A 23,406-nucleotide genomic window follows, 5' to 3' on the forward strand; every position below is an offset into this window, starting at 1 on the left:
CTTACATTCTATTAAGGAAGCCTGCAAAATTCAGTAAGAAATCTTTAGCCTATATACAATTATGCAGCAAGCATTCTGGTTAAAAGGAGAGGTGATTACTTCAATTCTGGCTACTTTAAAATAAGAAAAAGAAGAAAAAGAAAAAAGAAAAAGTTCGACTCAGTTTATTTATGAAGCACCAATTCACAACAACTGTTCTCAAGTCACTTTGCACGACAAACAATGCCTGTGTAGAAAGGTATAGGCAATTCAATTTAAACATATAAGCAGCTTCATATTCAGTTACAAATATTCCAAATCCTATTTATAAAACTCTGCTGTCATGTTCAATTTATAATGCCAAATAATACAAGTTTCCTGCTGCACAGAGCCATTAACTATGTAGCAATCCCACATCCATGAATGTGGTGACAATGGAACTCCCTCACCTGCTCAGACTTAACCTGGCTCAGTATGAGTGGGCATCAGCTGTGATCGACTGGTTTGAGAAGATAGAGCTGACACACAAAAAACACAGAAGCACTGATCCAGGAATACGCTTTCTGTTAAAGAAAAAGTAGAGAATTAATGGCAGCAGTAGCTCCTTAAGTGGCTTCATCTAAGAGAGAAAAACATCTAAATATATACACTTTGATCTAGTGGTACGTTATATGGATTGGCAATAGAGTACATTGTTATCACAGCAATACTGTTAATAGTTTTTTTTTACAGGATATATGTTTTATCTTTTTCTAAGATAAAAATATAATGCAAATTTAGAAGTGAATTTATATAAGTTTAAGTGTATTTTGAGCATGTTTGTCTCTTAGTAGTAGCCACTTCATATTTTAATCAGCAGGTTTTTTTTAAATTTCTGTCCAAAGAGCTCCTTTTCAAGCCAAATACTAAAATACAAGTGCTATAAATGGCTTATAATAGTATCTATTTATAATTTAGTGCGTTGTTCACTCAGAAAACTCCGTCCCCATGCACACTTGTGTCTGTGCCTAAAGAAATCTTGCCCGTTTCAATATGGGGGATGTGCTGACGGATTGTTTGCACAGGGCAATAAAGCCGGCATATGCTCTTCCATGTCTAGGCGTGCACTATTTTATGTCTATAGGTAATAAAAGAGAGGCCAGGCAGTCAAAGTCCTGTTTGGACATGAAACTTCAACATTTCCTTTGGTAGGGTTAGAGGCGACTCACACTCACTACTTCCGTCTTTGCGTAAATCCCTCAAACCTCCGAATACACAACTCAAACGCATAACGTTAGAAAAGACAGTGATGTCATCTTTTGTTTCAGTTATGTCAGCAGGAGCGTTTCTGATTTCAATTCCACCAAAAACGAAACACTTTACTAGTAATCACACAGTTCTTCTCCTTTTTTATTAAAAGTTGGAACTAAATCTACTTATGCTTTTTTAAAAGAGAAAGAAAGAAGAAAGAAGCTTCTCTATTTAAGGGTTTTACAAATCAGTACATAAAATCATCTAGTCTTGGAGTCTAAGTTTTAGATTATGTCTTGTGATTTGGATTATTGTTTTGTATATTTATTGTTACCCCAAACACAATTAACCACTCTAGTTTGCAGCAAATGTTCACTGAGTAATTTAAATACATTTGTTCAATTTGCAACCATGTATATTTAGTTCCCTTATCTATTTTCAGTCAACTATTTTTCGTCTTTGGCTTGTGATTATGATCTATTGGTTTGCTTTACTTGTTTCTTCTTTTCCATGAGAAATGGGAGTCTGCCCAAATAAAAGATGGTGGCCAGCGCTTAGAGCACATGGACATAATCAGGCTTTATTTGCCTCAGTTCGGTTTCGATGCTCTGACCTCTTTTTATTTGCTCAGCATTACTTTGCAAGCATACATTTTGAGTTATAAGATGTATGTTTACATTTATCATTATGCCAAATAAATCCACATTATCACAGATAATGTGGATTTAATGGACAATAAAGGCTTTCTCTTCAGGCACAGCAATACATTTATCATTATGCAAGATAAATCCACATTATCTGTGATAATGTGGATTTGTGGATTTAATGGACAATAAAGGCTTTCTCTTCAACAATAGGGCTCTTTGAAGTCATTGAGGCAGAAATATTCTACCTTGTATCAATAGACTCTAGAGTTAAATGTGTCTGACAGCTGAGGACAACAGCAGAAAACTGATATCAAATGCAGCGGTAAGCAATAAGACTGAAAAAGAAAGCAAACAAGGCGGTGGTGGTGACGGTGCCATGGCAACCTAAATGTGGGCCTGTGAACCTCAATAAATGGAGCCCATGCTGGAAAGAAGAGTGGGTCAAAAATACCTCCACCACAACGTGAGAAGCTGATGAAATCATAGTTGAGTTAAGTACCGGTGCTGTAGCAGCTTTTAAAATACAAAGTGGACGTTTCCCTTGACTGGAACAGAAACTTTTTCTTCCCAATCTGACAAATATTTACATACTTATGTCTCTGCAGAGCTTAGACATTATCATCTTAATTCTCTCACAGGAAATAACTCATTTTTGAGGCTTCATTTTGAGTATCATTTTCGTTAACTGAATCAGAATCAGCTTTGTTAGCCAAACTTGAGTACAAAAACAAGGAATTTGACTTCCGTTCCGTTAGTTCTTCTTTTTAATAACTTTCTTAACTCATGTACAATTTTACACAATTGTGAATTTGTTTTTCCAACATCTTACATTTTGACATTTACTTTCACCTCATTTAGTTTATTTTAGATCCTCTAACATGCAACGTTTGAGAAAATCTGAGGGTTTATAACTGTCAGATTGTGCATTTTTATTTGCAGAAAATACCTTTCGGAGAAGGTAAGAGTTTGCCTCACCAGTCCCCAGGATATTCTCCCCATATTCTTGGAAATCATCGACATGTTTGCGGGGTTTTAAAGCGTGCCCTTGAGATCCTTTTTCAACATTGCTTCAAAGAAGGTAATGTTGAAAACATAACCTTTATTTGCTTCATTTCACACAAAGTAAAACAGTCCTTTATTTCCTGTCAAGTCTTTAATAAAAGTATTTTTCTTAAATTTATTCACATCAGGGCATGATGTGAATAAATGATGCGACTTCAGGCTGTCAGACACGTCCTATTTTAACTCAATAGGCGTGGTTACAGAAATCAAATTCAACCTTAGAAATACATGATTAAGCACAGCTAATTCACTATTTAACAAGGAGGGTGATCATTTTGAAAAATCAAAACAATTCCAACTGAATCTGATAGGGTGATTGGTACTTTTGTTGATTTGGGTGGGAAAACCTTCTTGATTGTTTCCCCAAAGCAGCAAAGGTTCCTAGGAGCCAGAGTTTCTGGGAGAGGAGTCATCGTGACAGCTGAATAGCCAATCAGATGAAAATGTCACGGCATGTTTGACGACCCAAAAACAAACATGGATTATTTTTTTTCCTCCCTAAAACTACATTCCTTAGATTAGAGCGAGACCAAAAATGTCAAACCCACCTTGTAGATGAAACCATCTGCTGACACAGACATTTTTACATTCAAGATTTTAAACCCTAGCAGAAGCTCACATTGTATCTGAAATGTCAAATCTTTCGCCTCTATACTAAATAAAAATGATGCTCAACAGTCAGGAAAAAAACGGTCATCATTATCAGTATCATTAGAAAAGTTTATTTTATTGATAGGGTTAGAGTAGCATGGGATTTGACATGATAAATGTGAAAAACGTGAAGGGTGCGTGGGGGGCGGGAATTACAAAATAAAATCTACATCAAAAGGTCATCTTCATTGGTAAGATGCAGTGATTTGAAGAACATCCAGCATGGGAAAAATATGCATTTTCTACAACCATTTACATATATGAAGATAAACTGGAATAATATTTACAGGAAAACAGATTACAGTATTTACAAAGCCAGGAATGGAAGGAAACCAAAGCTCTGCAGAGCTTTACTTATGAAGAAATAAAATAATAATGCAGAAAAATTGTGAAGATAAAGCGTAGAATTATTTGGCAAAAGACACTTGAGTGCCTTTAAATTGTCCTCTAACAAAGATCAGCCACCCCTACATATTACAGTCACTCAAAACTATGCAACTCCAGTAGCTTTTCCCCCCTCTGCCAGATTTCTGCAATAATCACAATGCATTTTAGAGGGAAGTCCAAAGCAGCACAAGCGTGTGTGCTAAGAAACAAAAACAACAAAAAAGGGAAATGTTCAATGCTTTTTTTTTTTTTTCATAAACACGTTTAGAGTCACTACTCGGTGCCAATAACGAAGTTTTCGCAGGCCGGTTACAGTTTATTCAAACAATCAAGAGCAAATCCCTGTACAATTATTAACACACATTCATGATTAAGGCAAAACAAAGAGGAGGAGGGCCTTGTGAAGGTCATTTTAGAAGGCATCTATAATCAGTAATAAAATCAAAACAGGCGGAAGGACGAATTGGGGGAAGGATGCAGTCCTAAAACCACCAACTAGCTAACGGCGTGGAGGCCTGTTCCCACCGCCAAACATCGAGCTTCACACATCAGTATCAACACCGGATCCGATTCAACCCTGAGGAAACAGCGGACTTTTAGTTAACTTACTGGAACCAAATGGTCTGACAAAGGTAACCGTTTTACCCTCTCAACATCCCAAAAATAATAATAATAATAACAATAATAACAACAAAAAAAAAATTCAATTCTAAGGCAACACCTATATGGTCATGGATGAAAAAGGTTCAGTCTTGTGATTGTGTGTCTTCTATAAATGACGTGTCAGTGCTGGAGACAGATCAGACGTGTTAACTCTGAACGCTCAGGTCAATAAGAAGTTAGGTTCGCCCTCAGCATCACTGAGGGGTGAGGAAATATTACAAGTCAGTGCTTAGGCATGAACTGAATCCAATCAACTTTCTCTATGTGTCGCTTGAACATTTCTCCACGGTTACTCTGTTTGCATTACCAGAGTAGATGTTGTTCACCAGTTTGTTTTTAAGTGAGGCCGGCTTCCACAGGTGCCAGCACTGGCATCCTAAGGGTTAAAAAACAAGAGAACAAAATAACCAACTAAATAAGGTGGAGCTCAGGGAGGAGGACAAAGCAGCAGGGATCAGATACCATTCAGAAACCCAGGCTGGTTTCTTGTTTATACCTTTAATACCACAGTTTGCCTAAATACCCTATCCAACAATCAGATCCTGAGCTAACAACAGGATGAACACTTCCAAAAGGAGTAAAGACTACTGGAAAATAAACAAAAAGTCTAAAGACTGCAGACATCAATTTGTGATCTCCGGAGTCCTCATCAGGAAGTGAAGGGGGGTCTGTCCCCATTCACGTCCTCTTGCGTTCACAGGCTGCGTTGTGTGGCAGTGGAAAAGGGGGTGTTTGGTGTGTGAGTGTGTGTGTGGGGTCATTGGAGCATGAGCTGCTTGAGGTTGTCGTGGAGGATGGTGTCCTTGACGTCCCGGAACACCAGCCTGATGTTCTCCGTGTTGATGGCCGTGGTGAAGTGGTGATACAGGGGCTTCTGTGTGGCGTCGCGCCTCTTGGCCCGGAAGCACTCCACCATGAAGGCCTGCACGTCTGGCAGGCTGTGCTCCGTCCCGGCGTACTCGGGAAAGTAGTCTTTGAGCGGGACGAGCTTCACCTTCTCCTCCAGCAGGTCTGTCTTGTTCAGGAAGAGGATGATGGAGACGTTGACGAAGACGCGGTTGTTGACGATGGTCTCGAAGATGTCGAGTGACTCTCGCAGCCGGTTGGTCTGCCTGTCCTCCATCAGCACCTGGAAGATGTTGATGGGCAGATGAGGTACTACTGCCAGAACTGCTGTAAGCTCAACACTTAAGGTAGAACTATAGAGAGAATACATAGTCTAAAACGTGTGCAGTTTTAAGGGCTTCCATTGTATGTTTACAAAGGGCCGGTTGTGCCAGAATGCATATTGTTTATGCTAAACTCATTTTAAAGAAATCGTTTTGTGTTTGTCTATCACACAAAATCCTGATGAAACACACTGAAATTCATGGTCGTATCCTGACAAAATGTGACTAAAAGACTAAAACTCTACCAAATGTCATGAAAACAAACAGATTTCTGCTCCATCTCTTCAGCTGATCACAGAAACATGCCTTCGGTCATGTGGAGCAGAGCCTCTTTTCTCTTTACCTGATCATATTCAGAGGAAGAGACGAGAAACAGAATGGAGGTGACGGAGTCGAAGCACTCAAACCAGCGCCTCCGCTCTGACCGCTGGCCCCCGACGTCCACCATCTTAAAGGGAACGTTCTTGATCTCAAAGTCATACTCATGGATGCCCTTGGTGGGCTTACGGGCCAGCAGGATGTCCTGTTGACTGGGAAGATAGTCCTGCAGAAATAAAACCACAGATCTGTGTCAAACATTATATATTCAAAGATGAATTTCTGCACGAGATGCTGCATTTGTAAGATAAAGAAAACAAGGAAAACATCCCAAATGTGTGAGAGGAAACACTAATCTTCTCCTCAATCCTCAAATCCTGACATCCAAGTTTTCACTGCAAACAAGATTTCAGGTAATCTTTCATACAACAACGCAAGACTGGGGCTGAGGTTCCTGGTAATTCTCTCTCCTGGGTTAGTTTTTGTTTTGGCAATGCTTTGTCACCAACTGGCTGCCTCAATGCAGCAGATCAGGCAGAGAAAGTTAATAAAAGTAGGTAAATTTAATGATTTGAATATCTGATGTAAATAAAAATTGTCATAAATTCAGAAAACAACAAAGTCCTACTTTTAGGATAGAAAAAACTATTAATAATCTAAAAATATTTGTCTCAGCTACAAAATGAGTCTCAAACACAGCAGAATGTTAGCTAAGTCACTTAAAAATAATCCTGAAGAGGAACAGAAAATATATATGCGGTTTTGATGTGACGATTACCTCAGAGTCTTACGATTTCATGTTCATTTATATCTTTTACGGATGAATCTGAGCCTTTAACAGGGTGACATGATTATACAACCAATAAACTTCAGTGATTTTATTGTAGATTTGCCGTAATCTACACTGGGTAAAAAAATTATATGTGCAGATTAAGGGTGTAACGCTACACAAAAATCACAGTTTGGCAAGTACAAATCATGGTTTGCCAAGCTTCAAACAAACATAAATACAATGATTTATTTTATTTTATTTTTTTACTTCGGCCTGTAGTAAAAGTTATGTTTTCAATTTAGCAAATAAATTAAGATTTTATGATCTAAACAAAAATGGATAGAACTGACTGGAGGTTTTGTTGGATTTCTATAATGAACAAAGTAGTAAAAGCAAGAATACATTAGAAAATAGTATAACCACTTAAAACTGTCAAGGTTAATGTTTAGAACTTTAAGAGACTGTTCCCTTTATTAGAATAAAACATGTTGAAACACTTTGGAGTAGCTTTGCTATTGTGACAACCTCCTTTGCCAGCTGTACCTGAAGGCAGCATGAGCAGCTGTTGGGAAAAACCCATCATCAACAGGATTTTATATGATATGTAGAGTTTGGGTGCTACTGGGAGCCATTTGGTGGTCAGATGATTTTTCTTTTGCCAGTATCTGTGATGTTAAATGCTAGATTTAAAAGTGGCTTTGTCTGAGTAATTAAGTTAAGTGCAGAGCTGCTAATTTATGTACTTTGTTGCTGATGACAAACAGTGATATAAAGTTTTGGTTCGGACCATCTTTTTATTCTCCACTGTATCTGCATTAGAAACCTGTTGTGTTTTGGTGTCATTTTATAAGTGGCACAACAGAGTACTTCATTGTCACTTAGTTCTGTGCATTAAAAAAACTGTACTGCTCCTTTAAATTAATTGGTTTTTCTGCAACAAACTTGTTTTTTAAGCATGTTTTATGTTTTAGTAGGTTTGAGGTTTTGGGGAAACTATTCAGGAAGCCTAATGTTTTTCTTGAAAATTTATTTTTTATTTATGCTTAAAAAAATTTTTATTTTGGGGGGGCAGAGGGGGTAAAAAAATCCAAGTTTCCATGTTTCAACCATCAGAACTAAACGTTCGACTTCAGACTAACAGAAATTGTTCAGGATATTTAGGATCATTGTAAACAGGAACATGCTGGGATTTTCTGTCAGTGGAGCGTTGCACAAGGTGGGTGGAATAGTAATAATAATACTAGCGGTTGAACTACCTCAAACATTTTCAGCATCACCTGACATCAACAGATTAGTGGTTGAAACTTGGCTACAGCTGATTGCTGCTGTTGTGATGTTTGAACGAACACAAAACGAAAATGGGCTCGGAGTGGATACAGCAGGCAACCGTTCCGTTTCTAATGTCCCTACCTTCTTCTTCAAAAGGATCTGGAGTAAGGTTCATGCTATGAAACGAAAGGTAAAGCATGTAAGTGGCATTTTTTCCAACGTTAATGGAGGATTATAAAAACGTTTGAGGCTGTATGTGTCATTTTAACAATGCAAAACTCTGACAAATTCAATGTTGAGCACATAGTTTTTATTGCTAATAATGACTGAAAAAAAAGCCTGGATCAAATAATTAATAAAAAAGAAAAAAAAATTCATATCAATGCCCATGCATTGCAAATATCAATTTAAACTGGTCAAAGAATCAAAGTAATCTCATTCTTCATTTTCAGGAAGGATAGTAAAAATATTCCTTGTGTTTCTTTAATTTTCCCTTGAGATAAGTTCTTGTGAACGCCTTCAGAAATAATTCCCTACTAGTGAGACAATTTGCAGCATTTACTGTTTCCACCACATTCACAACAAAGACAGAGTGTTAGCATCTTGAGTGGAGCTAAAGCGTTATCAGGCATTTCCCAGTCAAGCACGACACTGTGGGTGGGTTAAACCACCCACATAATGTTCTGACCAGTGTGACATTATGCAACTTGTTGTCGCCCTTTGTTACCCACTGGTTTAACCATTGAGCCTATGTGACGCTTATACACGCCACACAACAAGCATATGCTCAGCTTTTACTCTGAGTGTACACCGGCATCGCAGACCTGTGTTATTGTAGCCGTTGTAGCTACTTTTTTAGCCTAAAGTGCAGAAATGGAAGCTGTACAGGTCTGCCTCAAATTTGTATCTACAGAGAGAAGTTGTAAATTACGTGGTTACGTTTCTTACCCGCAGTTTCTGGTTTCTACTAAACTGCGTCAAATCTTATAATCTAAGTGCAGATCAGTGCAACCTCAGACGTAAAATCAGTGATCTTGACTGAAATAAATCTCAGTCAAAATCACTTATAATAAGAAGTGAAGGTTGGGAAACTCAAAGGTTTAGCTCAGTGTAGTCCATACAAGACCTCTTCATACATCGCTACATCTCAGTGAATACTTTCAGACAATTTTGAGCTCAAGCTCGAGTACAGTATAATTATATGGTAACTGATTTTAAATATATATATATGTATATATAATACAGAGGTTTCTAAATCAACATGAAACTACAATTCTGTTTTGGAGAAAACATTATTCTTCTGAACCCATACTGTATCAAAAATCCAAAAAGAAAACAAATTTAGCTCTATCCATGTCCCATTCAGCTCTGACACACACCATGATGTGTGTCAGAGCACTGTGAAACGCCGCCACCACTGTGTTTCATGGTGGGAATGATATGTTCAATTAGTTTTCCACACAATGCTTTGCAATAAGCTCAGATCTTTGGAAAGAACGACTTGTCAACAAATCCTTCCACCTGAGCTGTGGCTCTCCACAGCTCCTCCAGTTTGCTTTGATCACTGATCATGTGTAACAAACCTCTGAGGTCGTCACAGAACAGCTGTATTTATTATGAGATTAAATTACACATTTAATCTCTGCAATCGGCCTAATAATCAGGTGGAGCCAAAAAATAAAAAACATGCATTATGTTCGTGTAAACAAAATTTCCCTCAAGTATTAATCAAAATGGAAAGTGATTTTTACTCATAATGTGATTGATTAATTGCTTATTGGGACAGGCTTACTATTAATGTTGGTCCATTAGGTTTTTAGGTACAGTCAGATTAAAAAGTGAAAAGGTTTTGAAAGGCAGAGTATGTGAAGGATATCCACTTTTATGGTGTTATGGTACGGTTTAGAAATGTAATTCATAAAAGATGGAATTTGGTACAGTGACAATAGAAGACCTATAATGTTTCATACAAATATATATCTATAAATAATGCAAAATGCCTTAACTCCATGGGTAGAACTTTCCCATTAAAAGAGCAGCTGTGTCAGCTGCAAAGGTGGTTAGGTAACTTCATTTTCATTAAAATAAAACTGAGCATTAAGTCCTGCAAACAAACACACCTGCAGCTTTTCAGTTAACCTCCTGCTGTCTGGACATGCTGCTTTATTAACTATAACATGTACATGTCTGATCATAAAAGTCAATGCAGGCAAGAAGAACTTACTGGCTGGGAGATCTTCTCCAGATTATCCAAGAAATACTTCACCGACTCACCCTGCAACAAGAGAGAGGAGGAGCTTGTTACTTTCGCATCGTTCAGGACGTTTTAGGCCATTTCATTCCTCAACAAATATGGTGTAGATGTATTAATACATTCATTAGAAGTCAGTTGTGGAGTGGAGGCGCCATGAGAGATCCTCCCTTCATCTGCCACACACAGGCTCATGAACACACAGGAAATCTGTTTGTTTTTTCTCTCTAAGCTGCATGTCCGCCTCAGAGCCGAGCTGAAGCAGGATGCAAATGATCGGGTGCTGAAGCAGACACGTGTTCGTAAGCGTGTCTTTGATGTGCAGAGGAGTGTGGCCGGGGTTCTCTGAATGCAGGAGAAGGTTTGGTTGTTTTCTTTTTTCCTCTCGAGTCACTTCTGACTCTGCTTTTGTGCAGTTAGTGCAAGTTCAGACACGTAGCTGCCAGGACTGAGGAGCATTCCTTTATCCCAGCGTATAGAGGAGTGTGTTTGTGTGCGCGGATGAGTATTATAATGGACGTGTGACGGGAGATTTTGGCAAGAATTCTCCAAAAAGCAACTTCAAAATATTATTCGGAGTTACACTGGGGTCCATCCATCTTGACTCCACCTTAAAACTGAGATGTTTAGCATGCTATTTGCATGAAATGCAACATGAAAGGAAACTGTCATTGTAAAATTCAAATTGGGCCTGATGTAGTGACTTGGTTGTACTCGCGTGGGTTGACAATGTGTGCCAATCATTTCCCCCCTTCACTGCAAGTCTCTGTCCTAACCTTTTGATCTTTGAGAAGAAGAAGAAGAAGAAAATAAAAAAAAAAACTAGCCTGACCTGAAAAACCTGAGAGTGTACGGATGTGTGTGCATGGGTAGAATTACACAAGGGCGGAGCAGGATGGTCTGCTACGACAAGAAAACCAGGAAGAAGGGGAAGAAAAGAAGCTAACCTTCCTCCACGTGAAGCCAAATTAACATTTTGGCTTCGGGTGATTGAAGAAGCTCAATTCTGACAGGGATTGGTGGTTTTGAAATCGTGAAAAAAATCTGTTTCAACAAAAAACAGGAAGGGAAACCAGAGGAGCAATAACTCCGAAGTTCAATATGAGTCATCATGGCGCCTGAAACTAAAGTACGGCTGCTGAAAAAACAAAACTGAAACACAATATGCACCAAAGTCAGCTTTGTGGTATAGTATTGATCACATTAAGTCTTCTCCCCCAACTTCCTAAGGACAATTGTTCAGAACCTGTCATGCGGAAAACAACAGAGACAACAGTGGTTTTATGTTGATTTTAAATATTCATTACAAACTAGCCGTAGGGTAAGAGCGTTTTGAAATGGAAATACTAAAACAGTACAAAACAGGGAGACCGTCCTGGTGGGAAAACAAGCTGATCCTCACAGATCAATGACTGCAACTACATATTCAGGTTTCAGAAGAATCTACTTGGATTCTCCATTAGAAAAGGCTGGAAAGTGAAAGTGGAGATGTCAGGTATGAGTACAGATGAATGGATTAAATATGTTCTGGAAAACCACAGAAAATACTTTTAAGATGTGCAATCAATCATCACAATATATGTATATTTTATATTATTGTATCTTGGCCTATTCTGCGTTGTAAGTCTGCGCTTATTGTATAATAACCCATTTGAAACTGATTCAAATGGGTTATTTATTATTATTTGACAGAATAACTATATATCTTATGTTATTTATCCACATAACTACCGGTACTTCCACACTGAAACATGTTGTTATCAGCAGTGCTCAAGGTGAGTCGGCTGACCGGAAAAAGGAATGGGATTTTTAGTTTACAGCAGGGCAATTACTAATCAGGGTGAGGAAAGTGAAAAATCAGACGATTCCAGTCGCTGGCAAAGCTTATTGGTGGATTTTCATCTAGTTTGCCTCGAGAACGCTCAAAACTTTTAGTTCAATTCTTGTCCCCTGCTGGCATCACAATACGGCACATTTGGTCACATCAAACCAGTCGACAGAAAGGAGCCAGAAAAGTGAAGTTCAGCACTGGATGGAAACCCAGGAATATTGTGCTTTGGCCAACTTTCTTACACTCTAAACCCAATTCATTTACCAACACTTCTTACAGTTATTGTTTTCTCAACAAACTGAAACAAGAATATTTCTCAGCGAGCATCTCCAAAACAATCTGTGGTTGATAAGAGCATTGAACTGTAACTCAGTGTGTAAGTCCTGCTGTAATATGGCAAACCACAGTTCCCTGGAGAGGAAGGTGATGGGAGCTGAAAGGCGTCTTTATTCTACCCCATCCTCACTTCATGTTCAGTTTTAGAGCTACTGCTGGAAAAGGGCTCCAAGCATCACCAGATTCCTCCCACCCTCTCTGTGAACTTTCTGTACTGCTGCCAAAGAGCAAACGGTACCGCAACATTAAAAGCAGAACCACCAGACTGCTACACAGCTTCCTGCTTCGAGCTGTTAAAAAGCTGAACTGCTCTTAAGGTCCTGTGCCCATTTTCTATGATTGATCTCTCTGGTGCTTTTATTCAGTGTGCTTTAACGATTGGACATTTGATCAGCCCAACAATTTTACATTTTGCTGGAAATCATTTGCTTTACTATAAAGAAAAAAAATATATAATTCATTTGTCATTGAACTAAATCTAAGGATTTGTGTTCTGCCACAACTGGTCAACTGATTTTTAGGAATTTATATCAATAGAAAGGTATATAAACACATTTTCCCTCCTGATGTCCTAACATATTTTCTTGAACTCTAACATCTTTGTCCTTTGTCACCGAGACCCATTTTGGGTGAAAACAATAAAGGTTTATCCCGGAAGCCAAATACTTCTAATAAGAAAATCAAAAATATAGAATCATGCATTCAAGGAGTGATTTGCAATTCCTCTGATACTGTGCTGAATGTAATTTGTCCGACAATTAAGGTCAACATTATGGCTAAAACTGCTAAGTAATATGTTGCATAACAGAATCCACAAGGAAATGCGTGTCAACCCTTTTCTAATGGTGTGTGTTATGTTTGGACAGAACAAAGTCTTAAAGGGAGTTTTCCACCAACCACTTTCCATGCTATCCTGGTAGAGATGGGCCGACTCTAGCACTTAAAACCCACATATGGATCAGAGGAAAGAACCACTTTGGGCCATTAAGGTGGGCAACAGCTGAAAATGTGGTGAGCTCCATGTTTACAAATGAGTCAAGATTTTTTTTTTTTCCCTCATCTGCTTAATTTACAACGGAAACATCAAACGCCCAAAGCTTTAACATGGTTTAAAAGTTAAATGAGCTCACCATCTCTCATCTTAATGTTACGTTGTTTTAACTGTATATGCTTCGCTTGGATAGACCAGAGTCACAAAGTGCACATTATAATATTTCATGTTGATTTTCATTGAACTTATACAACATTTCCAGTGGGTTGCATGGGCTGAATCAATGAAACTGCAGGGGCTAAATGCAGTCTAAATGTGCCTACATATAGACTGATGGGTGAGAAGGGTTTAGGTGAGGACAGAGTCTTGTTGGAGACATGTTGAGTATTGCAGACATTGTGAAAACAAAGTACAGTAGAACCCTGGTATTCACATGGGGTTAATTATGCTGAAATGCATGCATATTTGAACTGTTAAAATTTGCGGCTATAACCATGTTTAGCTGGGTTTTTAAACACCAAATATACTTTATTGCACATTAAGTAGAAACCGTCTTCAACTAATACAGAAGCTAATATCTACAGTTTTTCTTATTTCTGTTCTTGGGCGTACAGCTCTTGTACTAGCTGGTTTGCAAATGCCAGTAAATAGCGTGTGAACGAGCATCAGGGCTAGGTATTTCAGTTTTACGTGCCGCTTTTTTCCCCTCCAAAATATTTTAGATCTGCTCTATGGAATAATAATCATATACACAAATTTTCCACAAGTAATCAGGACTCGCATTCCAAGAAAATAAATTGTGAAGACTGAACCAGGAATAGGTGGGGTTCTGTACACCTTTGTTTCACTTCTTGTATTTTAGAGTTCAGGACAGAAAAATGATCAGGACCCGTATTCTCATAGAACCTTATGGCGCGTTCACGCCAAAAGCGTTATGAGCGTCAGGCGCTTCTGATTTACATTCAAAGTCTATGCGGAAGCATGTAGAGAGCCCGTTGCGGCTCGTTTTACGCATCTAGCACGGTGCGATTTGAACCGTTTGAAGAGTTTTGAGCGTTTGACGATGTCAAGAGCGTCCAACAAATAGGCTGGCAATGGAAAACAACCGCTAGAGCGATTTTGACGCGTCTGACGCGCCTCCACATGAACTTTGAATGTAAACCAGATGCGTAAAACGCTAGCTGTAGAGCAAAAGGTCAAGCGTCTGCACTCAAAGTGCACACACGTCGAACTTGAAGCGTCGGGCGCATTTTTGATGCACGTAAAGCGTTTGGTGTGAACGCACCATAAGACTAAAAGTAGCTACTAGAGATGTCATTTTAGGAAAATTCTTAGAATTTCTGTAATTCTGAGATTTTTCTTAGAATTTTACTTCTTAAGATAAAAGTTATTGAAACCTACACAACAGGGTCAACCACACATCACTAAAAATGGGAAATTCTGTCATCTCCTCACTCAGTCCTAAGAGTCCTTGGCAGGAAATTTTAGGCCAAGATAGGAGTGCTCTGAGAAGACTCGGAGAATCTTTGAGAACACACAGCCTGGTGTTTATTAAGTCATTCAGCCAGTGTGTTGTAGATGTGTTGCTGTGTTTGCGATAACCGAGCGTCAACAATTAGCCAGATAGTCGTCAATTTCACTCCAGAATACATTTTGAAGGCAAACTTTAGGGAAAACTTAATGTTACTATGAAACAAGCTCAAATCATTGCCCCTCCACCATTGTGCTCAACACTTGTGCTTAAATGCTCAAGTGTGATTACCTCCTAACATGGTGTTGCACATTACGTTCAAACATCTCTACTTTGGTCTCATTGTGCAGCCATTGTCTTTTTAGTAAGTAGTGTTCTTCCCCCTTTAACCTCTCTAAGCTAAGAGGCCTTTAGCTTATTTTAGCTTTTCTTTTGGTTTCTCTGATCATTCACCAGGGAATTCACTGGGATGTCCAATCCTCAGAAGATAGGCACGCACTTTAAAAGTGTCCACATTCAACTCTGATGTACGATAGACTTCAAAAAGCTGGAAGATCACCTTTTTAACCAGTTCAAAATTGTAGTCTGGCTCCAGACAGCAAAATGGTGATTGATTAATCAACTTAAAGCAGCAGCACCAGGCTGCTACTTGTGCCCAAATCCTACTGAAGCAGTAAAAGATTAGGTTTTTCTCACATCTTTGCTAATTTTACTTTATCTAATAAATACATTTTTGCAGATTTGTGGTTAAAACTAAATTATTTAAATGCAAAAGAGGAGGTAGTCTTCCACTGTGATTGCATAAATATATATGAAGAGATGCATTAAAATGTGGCTATATCATAATTTTAAGAGTTTTGAAAGTCAGTTTCACCCTTTGTCACATTTAAGGACATCACCTCCCATTATAAAAAAAAAGAATGTGAGAAATTTCTCATTCAGAGTCTATGTTTTATACTAATGAGCTGAAATGAGGAGTTTTGAGCCCGGAACACGTGTTAAGAATGTGCAGGTGTGTCCTTGTGCTTATGTTGCATGAGGCGTGTGACACTCTTAGTGTTTGTGTGTAAATAATGCTGAATAGGAGAGTCTGGACTCTGTTGGTAAGCATAAAGCCGTTTAAAACTGCAGAGCAGATCAACATTCCAGCTCTGATCAACACTTATTCCCCCTCCTGCCTGCAAGAAAAAAAAAAAACAACAAGAAAACAATTCCCTCCAGAGCTAAATCCCACTGAGAACACTCCAGACTTGTGCAACTCACAACTTTTGGCTCATTACTGAAAGCAACTTGGAGAAGTGCGTCTCTTGCTCTGTCCTCGGTGGGGGGCCCCATCTTTGACTCAAACATTTGTCACATGACATCTCATGAAATCACAGACAGGCAGAAAATTTAGGAATTTTTAGAAATGCAGCAGATTGTAAAAGTCCCGCCACACAAAAACAGCGAGAGATCCCCACTAGTCGGCGAGACACGTGAGCAGAGCCTCAGCCACAGCTGCCACTCTGTGGGAAACGTCACAGTTTGAAAATGTGCTTGAGATATAAGGAGCAGGGAGAGGTGTAAACAGGAAGCTGACTAAATCACATGTCTGACTGCCTAACAGAAGGCAGAATATACAAAAACTAAGCTCGAGATGCAGTGGCAGGAAAGGAGGATAAATTCAAAATCTGTTTCACTTTCTCTTTTTACTGCCATTTTCTAAATGCCTTCATTTCTCTAACAGAGAGAGAAAAAAAGTCCAACTAAAACCACCTGAAAACCCGTTTTAGATTAGCTGATAGGGAATGGAGCTCTGCAGCAATACTGAACAGTTATCAGCGCCAGCCGTCGGAACAACAACAACAAAAAAAAGAACAAAAAAAAAAAGGGGCACTGTTATCTCCGTTTCAGTCGAGTCAAACCTACCAGCTGAAACTCCCTGCGCCGGTCGTATGCGTTCTGAATGCCCGAGTCCGCCCACAGTGCTTTGAGTGCCTTGGCGTACTGCAGGAACACCAGCATCTCCAGCTGCCCGTTTGCCATCTTGGCCGACCGGGTGTCGAAGGCCATCACCCGGTCGCCGTGCTGCTGGTTGTTCTCATCACCCCACGGGATGTGCAGTTTCTCCCGCGCGTCCACCAGCACACGCATACCTGGATGGGGAGGGAGGAATGGGTAAATCAGGACCAGAGAGGACAGAGCCAAAACATTTACCATTACTAATATTATTATTATGATTACTAATATCAGTATTACGGGTGCACAAATTGCAGTTTTCTGGGCCGATCACCAATCAACGATCTTGAAAAGGCGTATCCCACCGATTCCGATTTTGGCTGACACTGATTTTTTTTTGTCCCAAAAGTCACTAAATATAGTTTCTAAGTTGGCAACAGTTTGGTGACTATTGTTAACTGCACACATGCAGACATGACCTGGTGGGCGGGTCTGTCAGTCAGCTCTCTCTCACAGCAGAGCATAAAGAGGACAGTGGCTGATTTGCAGAGTTAGATAAGATCAATGAATAAGATAGGCTCCATATGCAAGAATCGATGACTTGTCAATAATAAAAGAAATGGGGGCCAATTTATCACCGCACCCATATTAGTAAAATATTATTTTATTCGCGGGATGAAAGCATTCAACACCATCCTTACAGACTATTGAATCACTACATGTGTTAAGTATTGTTAGATGTCAAACTGTTTTATACTATAATATTCTGCTATTATGATTAGGAGTAAAGTTACACAGCATCGTATATAGCAAAGCAAGCACAAAATACAGGATGTATTTTGATGCCACTAACTCAGATGCACCAATCAATTGGACACATATCAACCAGCTGTTGATAATTAACATATTAATCATTAACATATCAACCAGTTGTTCCTTTATTGACCTCGTCAGTAATCGACAGGTTAACAATGATATTCATGTCCTTTTTACAGCTTATTGAAAGCTAACAGGTTAGGGAAACACACTTTGCATAAATGGGGATACTTATTTGATTCTTACATGTTCTGCATGACATCTATGTGTTAGTCTTTAGAATAAAAGATAAAACATAACTGGTCAAAATTAAAGTAGGCAGGAAAACCTGAAATTATTATTTTGTATTTGCAGACAAAAGTTTGTACACCTTTATAATTCTTATTAAAATATTCTCTTATTTAGCTTTTAAACATTTAAAAATGATTAATAGAGGTGATCAGGAGATTTTTTGGGGCACGTCCCACTGGGAGGAGGCCCTGAGGCAGACTAGGAACACCCTGTAAGGACTTTATATCATTCGAGGCGTGTTGCTGGGGAGGAGGATGACCTACTAACCCGGCAACGCTATCTTAGTAAGCCAGAAGTCAATACAAAGTATAAATATACACAAGATTTGTTCATCTGACAAATGTCATCAATCTATTATCAGATGACAAACAATTAAATACTGATGTAGAAGCTGCCAGGTGCTGATGCTGGCGATGGTTTGAGCAAAAATACACAAACAGTTTCAGAGATGAACCAATCAGGCTTTTCCTGACTGATATAAATATTCTGAGGTCTGAGCGTCTGACACCCCTTTTGACCAACTCATGTACCTTGCTCTGAGAATTATTGCACGTGAAAAATAGGAAAAGATGTGATGAAAGCTCTTAGTCGAGGTGGTAGATTAGTAAACAATTAAGAAATTGCACGATTATCCCCATTTATGTCCCTAACTGCAATCTGATTTTTATTTAACTAAAAAAAAAAAAAAGTCTATCAAGTTGATGGAGAATATATGAAGATGCTCTTAATTTTGATTAATTTAATGTATTAGAGAGGGGGAAAGAAATTCCCCTCCCCCCTTTTACCTTGCAAATCACTGATGAGAGACTTCTTCTCAAACAGGTTCCTTGTAATTTCATATCTTTGCAATTTTTGTCGTTTCATTCTATGGAATGAAACGACATTTTGAGCCTCTTGGGCAAGCAATAATGTTGAGACTCGGGCTGTCATTTAAGAATATTTATTTTTAGCATAAATTATTTGCAAGGTGATATGAATCAAATGCAATGTAAAGTCAATAAGCACCAAGAGACAGAAAGATGCTGTTAAAGCACATTGTTCCTGCTTCATAAGAAAGGGAAATCCCTGACAATAATAACTCGGGAACATACGCTGCATTTCAAAGTGCCTTGTTAATAAAATTGTATTTTTATAGTTAACCTTATAATTAATTTAACATATGCAACAACCAGGAGAAAAAAACAGTGCCATTGCAATGGGTAAGTACTTGAGTAAGAACGGGTTTGTTTTTGGGTATGAAACCAAAGTAGGGAGGAACAAAATGGGGCGAACTGACTCTGAGGCCAGGTAGAGTTCTCAGCTCATAATAAGTCACCAAAACATGCAAGCTGGAAAGTCACTCAAATAATTTCCACCATGAAGTTTGAAGTTAAGAAATATACAGTGCAAGTCCAAAGTACAGTTTTAATGGAAATATGTAAAAATGAACAAAATGCCCGCTAAGCTACTATCCACTATTCTGGGTCAATTTACTCCTTTGCCATTTCATACTCACAAATTGCTGTTTCATCTCTTTCTATTTCCGTTGCATACCTATGTACTCAAACCATTACTCTATTGAGAGGTGGTGCCCAACTCCATTTCTTAATAGATACTGGCCTGCAAATATTAGATGCATCCTTTCTCATCTGACTCAAATGGCTGAACTTCCTCCTCAGTACATCATGCAGCTCTGCAGAGGCCTGGTAAGGAGCCGTTCATTTGATTCAGGTGTGTTGGAGAGGGCATGAATCTAAATGTTGCAGGATGTTTGTTCTCGAGAACTGAACTTGGTCACAACCTGATTTGAACTAATACAGATTGTTTTTGTCAAATTCTGAAAATAAATGATAAAAAGAGGCTTAAATCTCAGATGCAATGAAAACGTAAGTATACGTTATTTTCTAAAGACTTAATATTCCACCCTATTTCCATTGAATGTAATTCTTATCCCCATTTAAACCAGTTTATTCTTACCGATTTCCAGTTTTTGTTGGGGCTTGATCTGCCCATTCTCATTTTGAGCTATTCCTGTTTTTTTCCTTGAAAACTTTAATATATAAAGAAAAAAATTTGCTCTGCAGGCTCTTTGATTAATAAGTTAACTTAAATCCAATTGAAAACTAATTGCAATAATTGCTCCATCTATCCATCAAGGACATGTCCAGGGGCCTCATGCATAAAGCATACGTGTGCACAAAAAATGTGCGGCGCCATATTTTACACACAAGTCGGCATGTATAAAAATTAACTTTGCGTCAAAGTTTGCACAAATATACACACACTTTTTTGCTGGCGTGAAAATGTGCAGCAGCCACGCAAACTTTTTCTGTGGACAATATCAAACTACAAAGCATCAAAACTCACCTAACTACACTGAAATCTGACTACATTTGGTGTTATCTAGACCAAGAAACATCAAACCCGATGTTTCTTATGATTTTAATATTTTATTGTTTACACGTAAACGATGAAACTGAACCGCATTTATCCTCAGAAAATAAGCTAACACGCACACAAAATAAAGAAAATAAAAATAAAAGTATGTGAAAACCTCGCTCGTATGTACATGGTACTTTTCTCAGTTTTTTGTCTCATAAAGATGTAATCCGTGCGCCGAAGCGCATGAAATGCTCATTAAAAGAAGAAAACAGGGTTGGATCAGCAGACTAACTCAAACTTGTTGATTAAAAATAATCAACAGGTTCAATTATTTTTAAGGTGATCAAGGTGTGTATGCAATCACACGTATATAAGTAGCTGCGCAAAGGCGTGCCGCGTAATTGTGGAACGCTTTGGCTCTGATGGAGAACATCGCCAATGGAAGGATTCAGACGGAGCGATTGATCAGAGATCATATTGATCTGCTGGGAAATGCTGATGATGGTTTATGAGCGTTTAGATTACTCAGACTGATCATCCTGGAGCTCTGAGCAAAACTTAAAGGGCCATGCGGTACCGGTACCAGTCCAGCTGCAGTCATCCTTCAGTCGAGTCGCCCACTTTGTGAATGCGCCTTATGGACATAAAGCATTCTACTATTTAGGATAAACGTCCACATTCCCCACTCAAAGGACTCTCTGACACGCTGTCCGTCTTTAAATCCCGGCTGAACGCGCTACTGTTCAAACAGGCATTTGCAGAATCTCTTTATGTTTTTTATTTGGATTTTTTTTTCTTTAAAATGTATTTTTATTTTTGTGAGGTGACATTATGTGTCCTCAAAGCACCTTTTAAATAAAAATATATTATTATTGTAAATACTTATACTGCTCCGAACAAGGACGTTGCCATGGTTATTGCTTCACGTGGTGGCAGACTTCCGGGTATTTATACTAATTTACATATGTATTTATGGGTGGCGACAGGGCGGACCAGCAGCTGTGCACTATTTCCTGCAAATTAGGATTTATAAAGGAAAGGTGCGCGGCCACGTGCTTGCGCACGGATTTATGCTTCCGATTTTTTGTTGTGCGCCGCACTTTCGTAATTTTTCCGCAGGCCAAGTTTCAGTGTGAAAACTGCGCATTCTTTTATGCATAAGGCCCCAGGTGCTGTCAGATGAAGTTTTTAATGATACAAATGGAGTTCTGTAATTTGATGAAAAGAAAACAAAAAATATCATACAAGAAGTGCAAAAATAATTTTTTGTCTATATTTAACCACAGAATCACTGATCAAAGTTGATCAAGAGGAAATAGTCTGGTTCCAATCTCTACGCTATTGACTGGTTTCTTCTCCTGAATAACATTATTATGCTACATAAAGCAATGTGGTAAGGACATATAAACTTGCAGTTACTGAACTACAATTAGCCTTTTACAATTTTAATCAATGATTTTAGCGAGGCGTTGCAGATTGAAAATTATTTTTGTAAGTCTTATTTATATCTAAAAAATTGAGATTTTGATACTAGTAAGTTTCCACAAGAGTCAATGCAAATAAGGTTTTACAAAAGATGCAATGACCAAGGTTTTCCCGATTGATGCCAATTTCTGTTTTGAATAATCAACTGAATTATTTAAGGTCAGCAAATTTAAAAATAGAAAAAGTAAACTAAGGAATAAGTTCACAGGCAATTATCACTCATTCATTACTCATTGTAAGACATGAACAATTGAGAGCCATCAGGGTTTTTTTTTTAATCTCAAAGATGAATAAACATCATTTATCCAAGTTTGAAGTAAAATTAATAGAAATATTAAACTCATAAAATTTTATCTGGTTTAAACTAACTATGAAACAACCAGGCTTTTCTTGACCAACACAATTTTTCAAATTTAAAAAAAACTAGAGTTAGAGTTATGGTATAACTCTACTTCAGAGTCCTCATAATAATACTTTAACACCTCCAAGATTGAAAGCATCAGTTGGGGCAATTTTTTAAATTTAAAAGTGATTGAAATTTTAGGGGAAGATGATATTAGGTTATACATTTAATTCAAGAAATACAACAAAAAAATATAGGTTAAATTAAATCACAAAGATAAATACTTAACTAATTAGTAATGAGTAAGTCGTTTTTATTGGTGCTGTTTGGGGAGTGGACGCAAACAGGAACACCTTACAGATTAGTTCACTGGTGGGTTATCCTCCATTGAGAAACAAAACGTGGCCGTGGCTATTTGAGCCTGCTAACTCGGTTACAGCCGCGTTACATAGGATATTTAAACTTTATGTGCAGCAAAAGAGAGTTAGAAAGCCGGATCTGAACAGAAACCCGGCTCACTGGGTGTGCCGACAGCAGATGAAGACTGTTTATGTGTGTCCTCTGAGCCCCAGCGCCGCTCAACAGATGTGGAAACTTTCCCATCCGTTTTAAACGCCTCTCTGGGGCTTTTCTGTCCCAGTCGAACGTCTCGCTTCCTCCCTCATAAAGCTACCAGTCGTAAAGCAACACAAAGTCAGGTTACCTTTGATAACATTGCTGTAGATCGTTCCTTTGAAATCCTCTCGGGCTTGCTGGTCGAAGTCCTGGCCGTGGATGATTCGCATTTGTTTGAGGAAAGTCGACTTGCCGCTCTCGCCAGCGCCCAGCAGCAGGATCTTCACCAGCCGCTTCACGTACGTTTTCTCCCGCGACAGATTTCTGTCGATCTCCTTGGACTTTCGGATCTGGTCCGCCTCGCCGGCGTTAAGCAGGCAGGTGGGCAAACAAACTTTTAACATAGACCTGGTCGGCAGGAAATCCGCCATGTTCGCACTAACTTCATCGATGCTAATTTGATGCGCGTTCTCGCGAGGCGCGAGCACAGGACCAAGCCCCTTCCCTAAACTCAGGAAGTAACCGCTCCTGCTATGAGAGCGCGCTGCGTTATGACATCAGGAAACCGCAGCTTCACGTTTAAAACGACT

The 23,406-nt window shown here is 38.7% G+C and overlaps 1 protein-coding gene across 1 annotated transcript; it reads right to left on the bottom strand.

The window, feature by feature from the left end:
* Positions 1–3,617: 3,617 nt before the first annotated feature.
* LOC114151980 (guanine nucleotide-binding protein subunit alpha-13) lies at positions 3,618–23,327 on the bottom strand. The gene is made up of 5 exons (XM_028029568.1): positions 22,965–23,327; positions 16,936–17,162; positions 10,372–10,422; positions 6,132–6,332; positions 3,618–5,748 (listed from the first exon to the last, which is right to left on the bottom strand). Exons 1-5 carry the CDS (start codon positions 23,245–23,247, stop codon positions 5,377–5,379), a joined length of 1,134 nt encoding a protein of 377 aa, XP_027885369.1. The 5' UTR covers positions 23,248–23,327; the 3' UTR covers positions 3,618–5,376.
* Between the last annotated feature and the right edge of the window lie 79 nt (positions 23,328–23,406).

Source organism: Xiphophorus couchianus, chromosome 10, assembly GCF_001444195.1.
Source record: "Xiphophorus couchianus chromosome 10, X_couchianus-1.0, whole genome shotgun sequence".
NCBI lineage: Eukaryota > Metazoa > Chordata > Actinopteri > Cyprinodontiformes > Poeciliidae > Xiphophorus > Xiphophorus couchianus.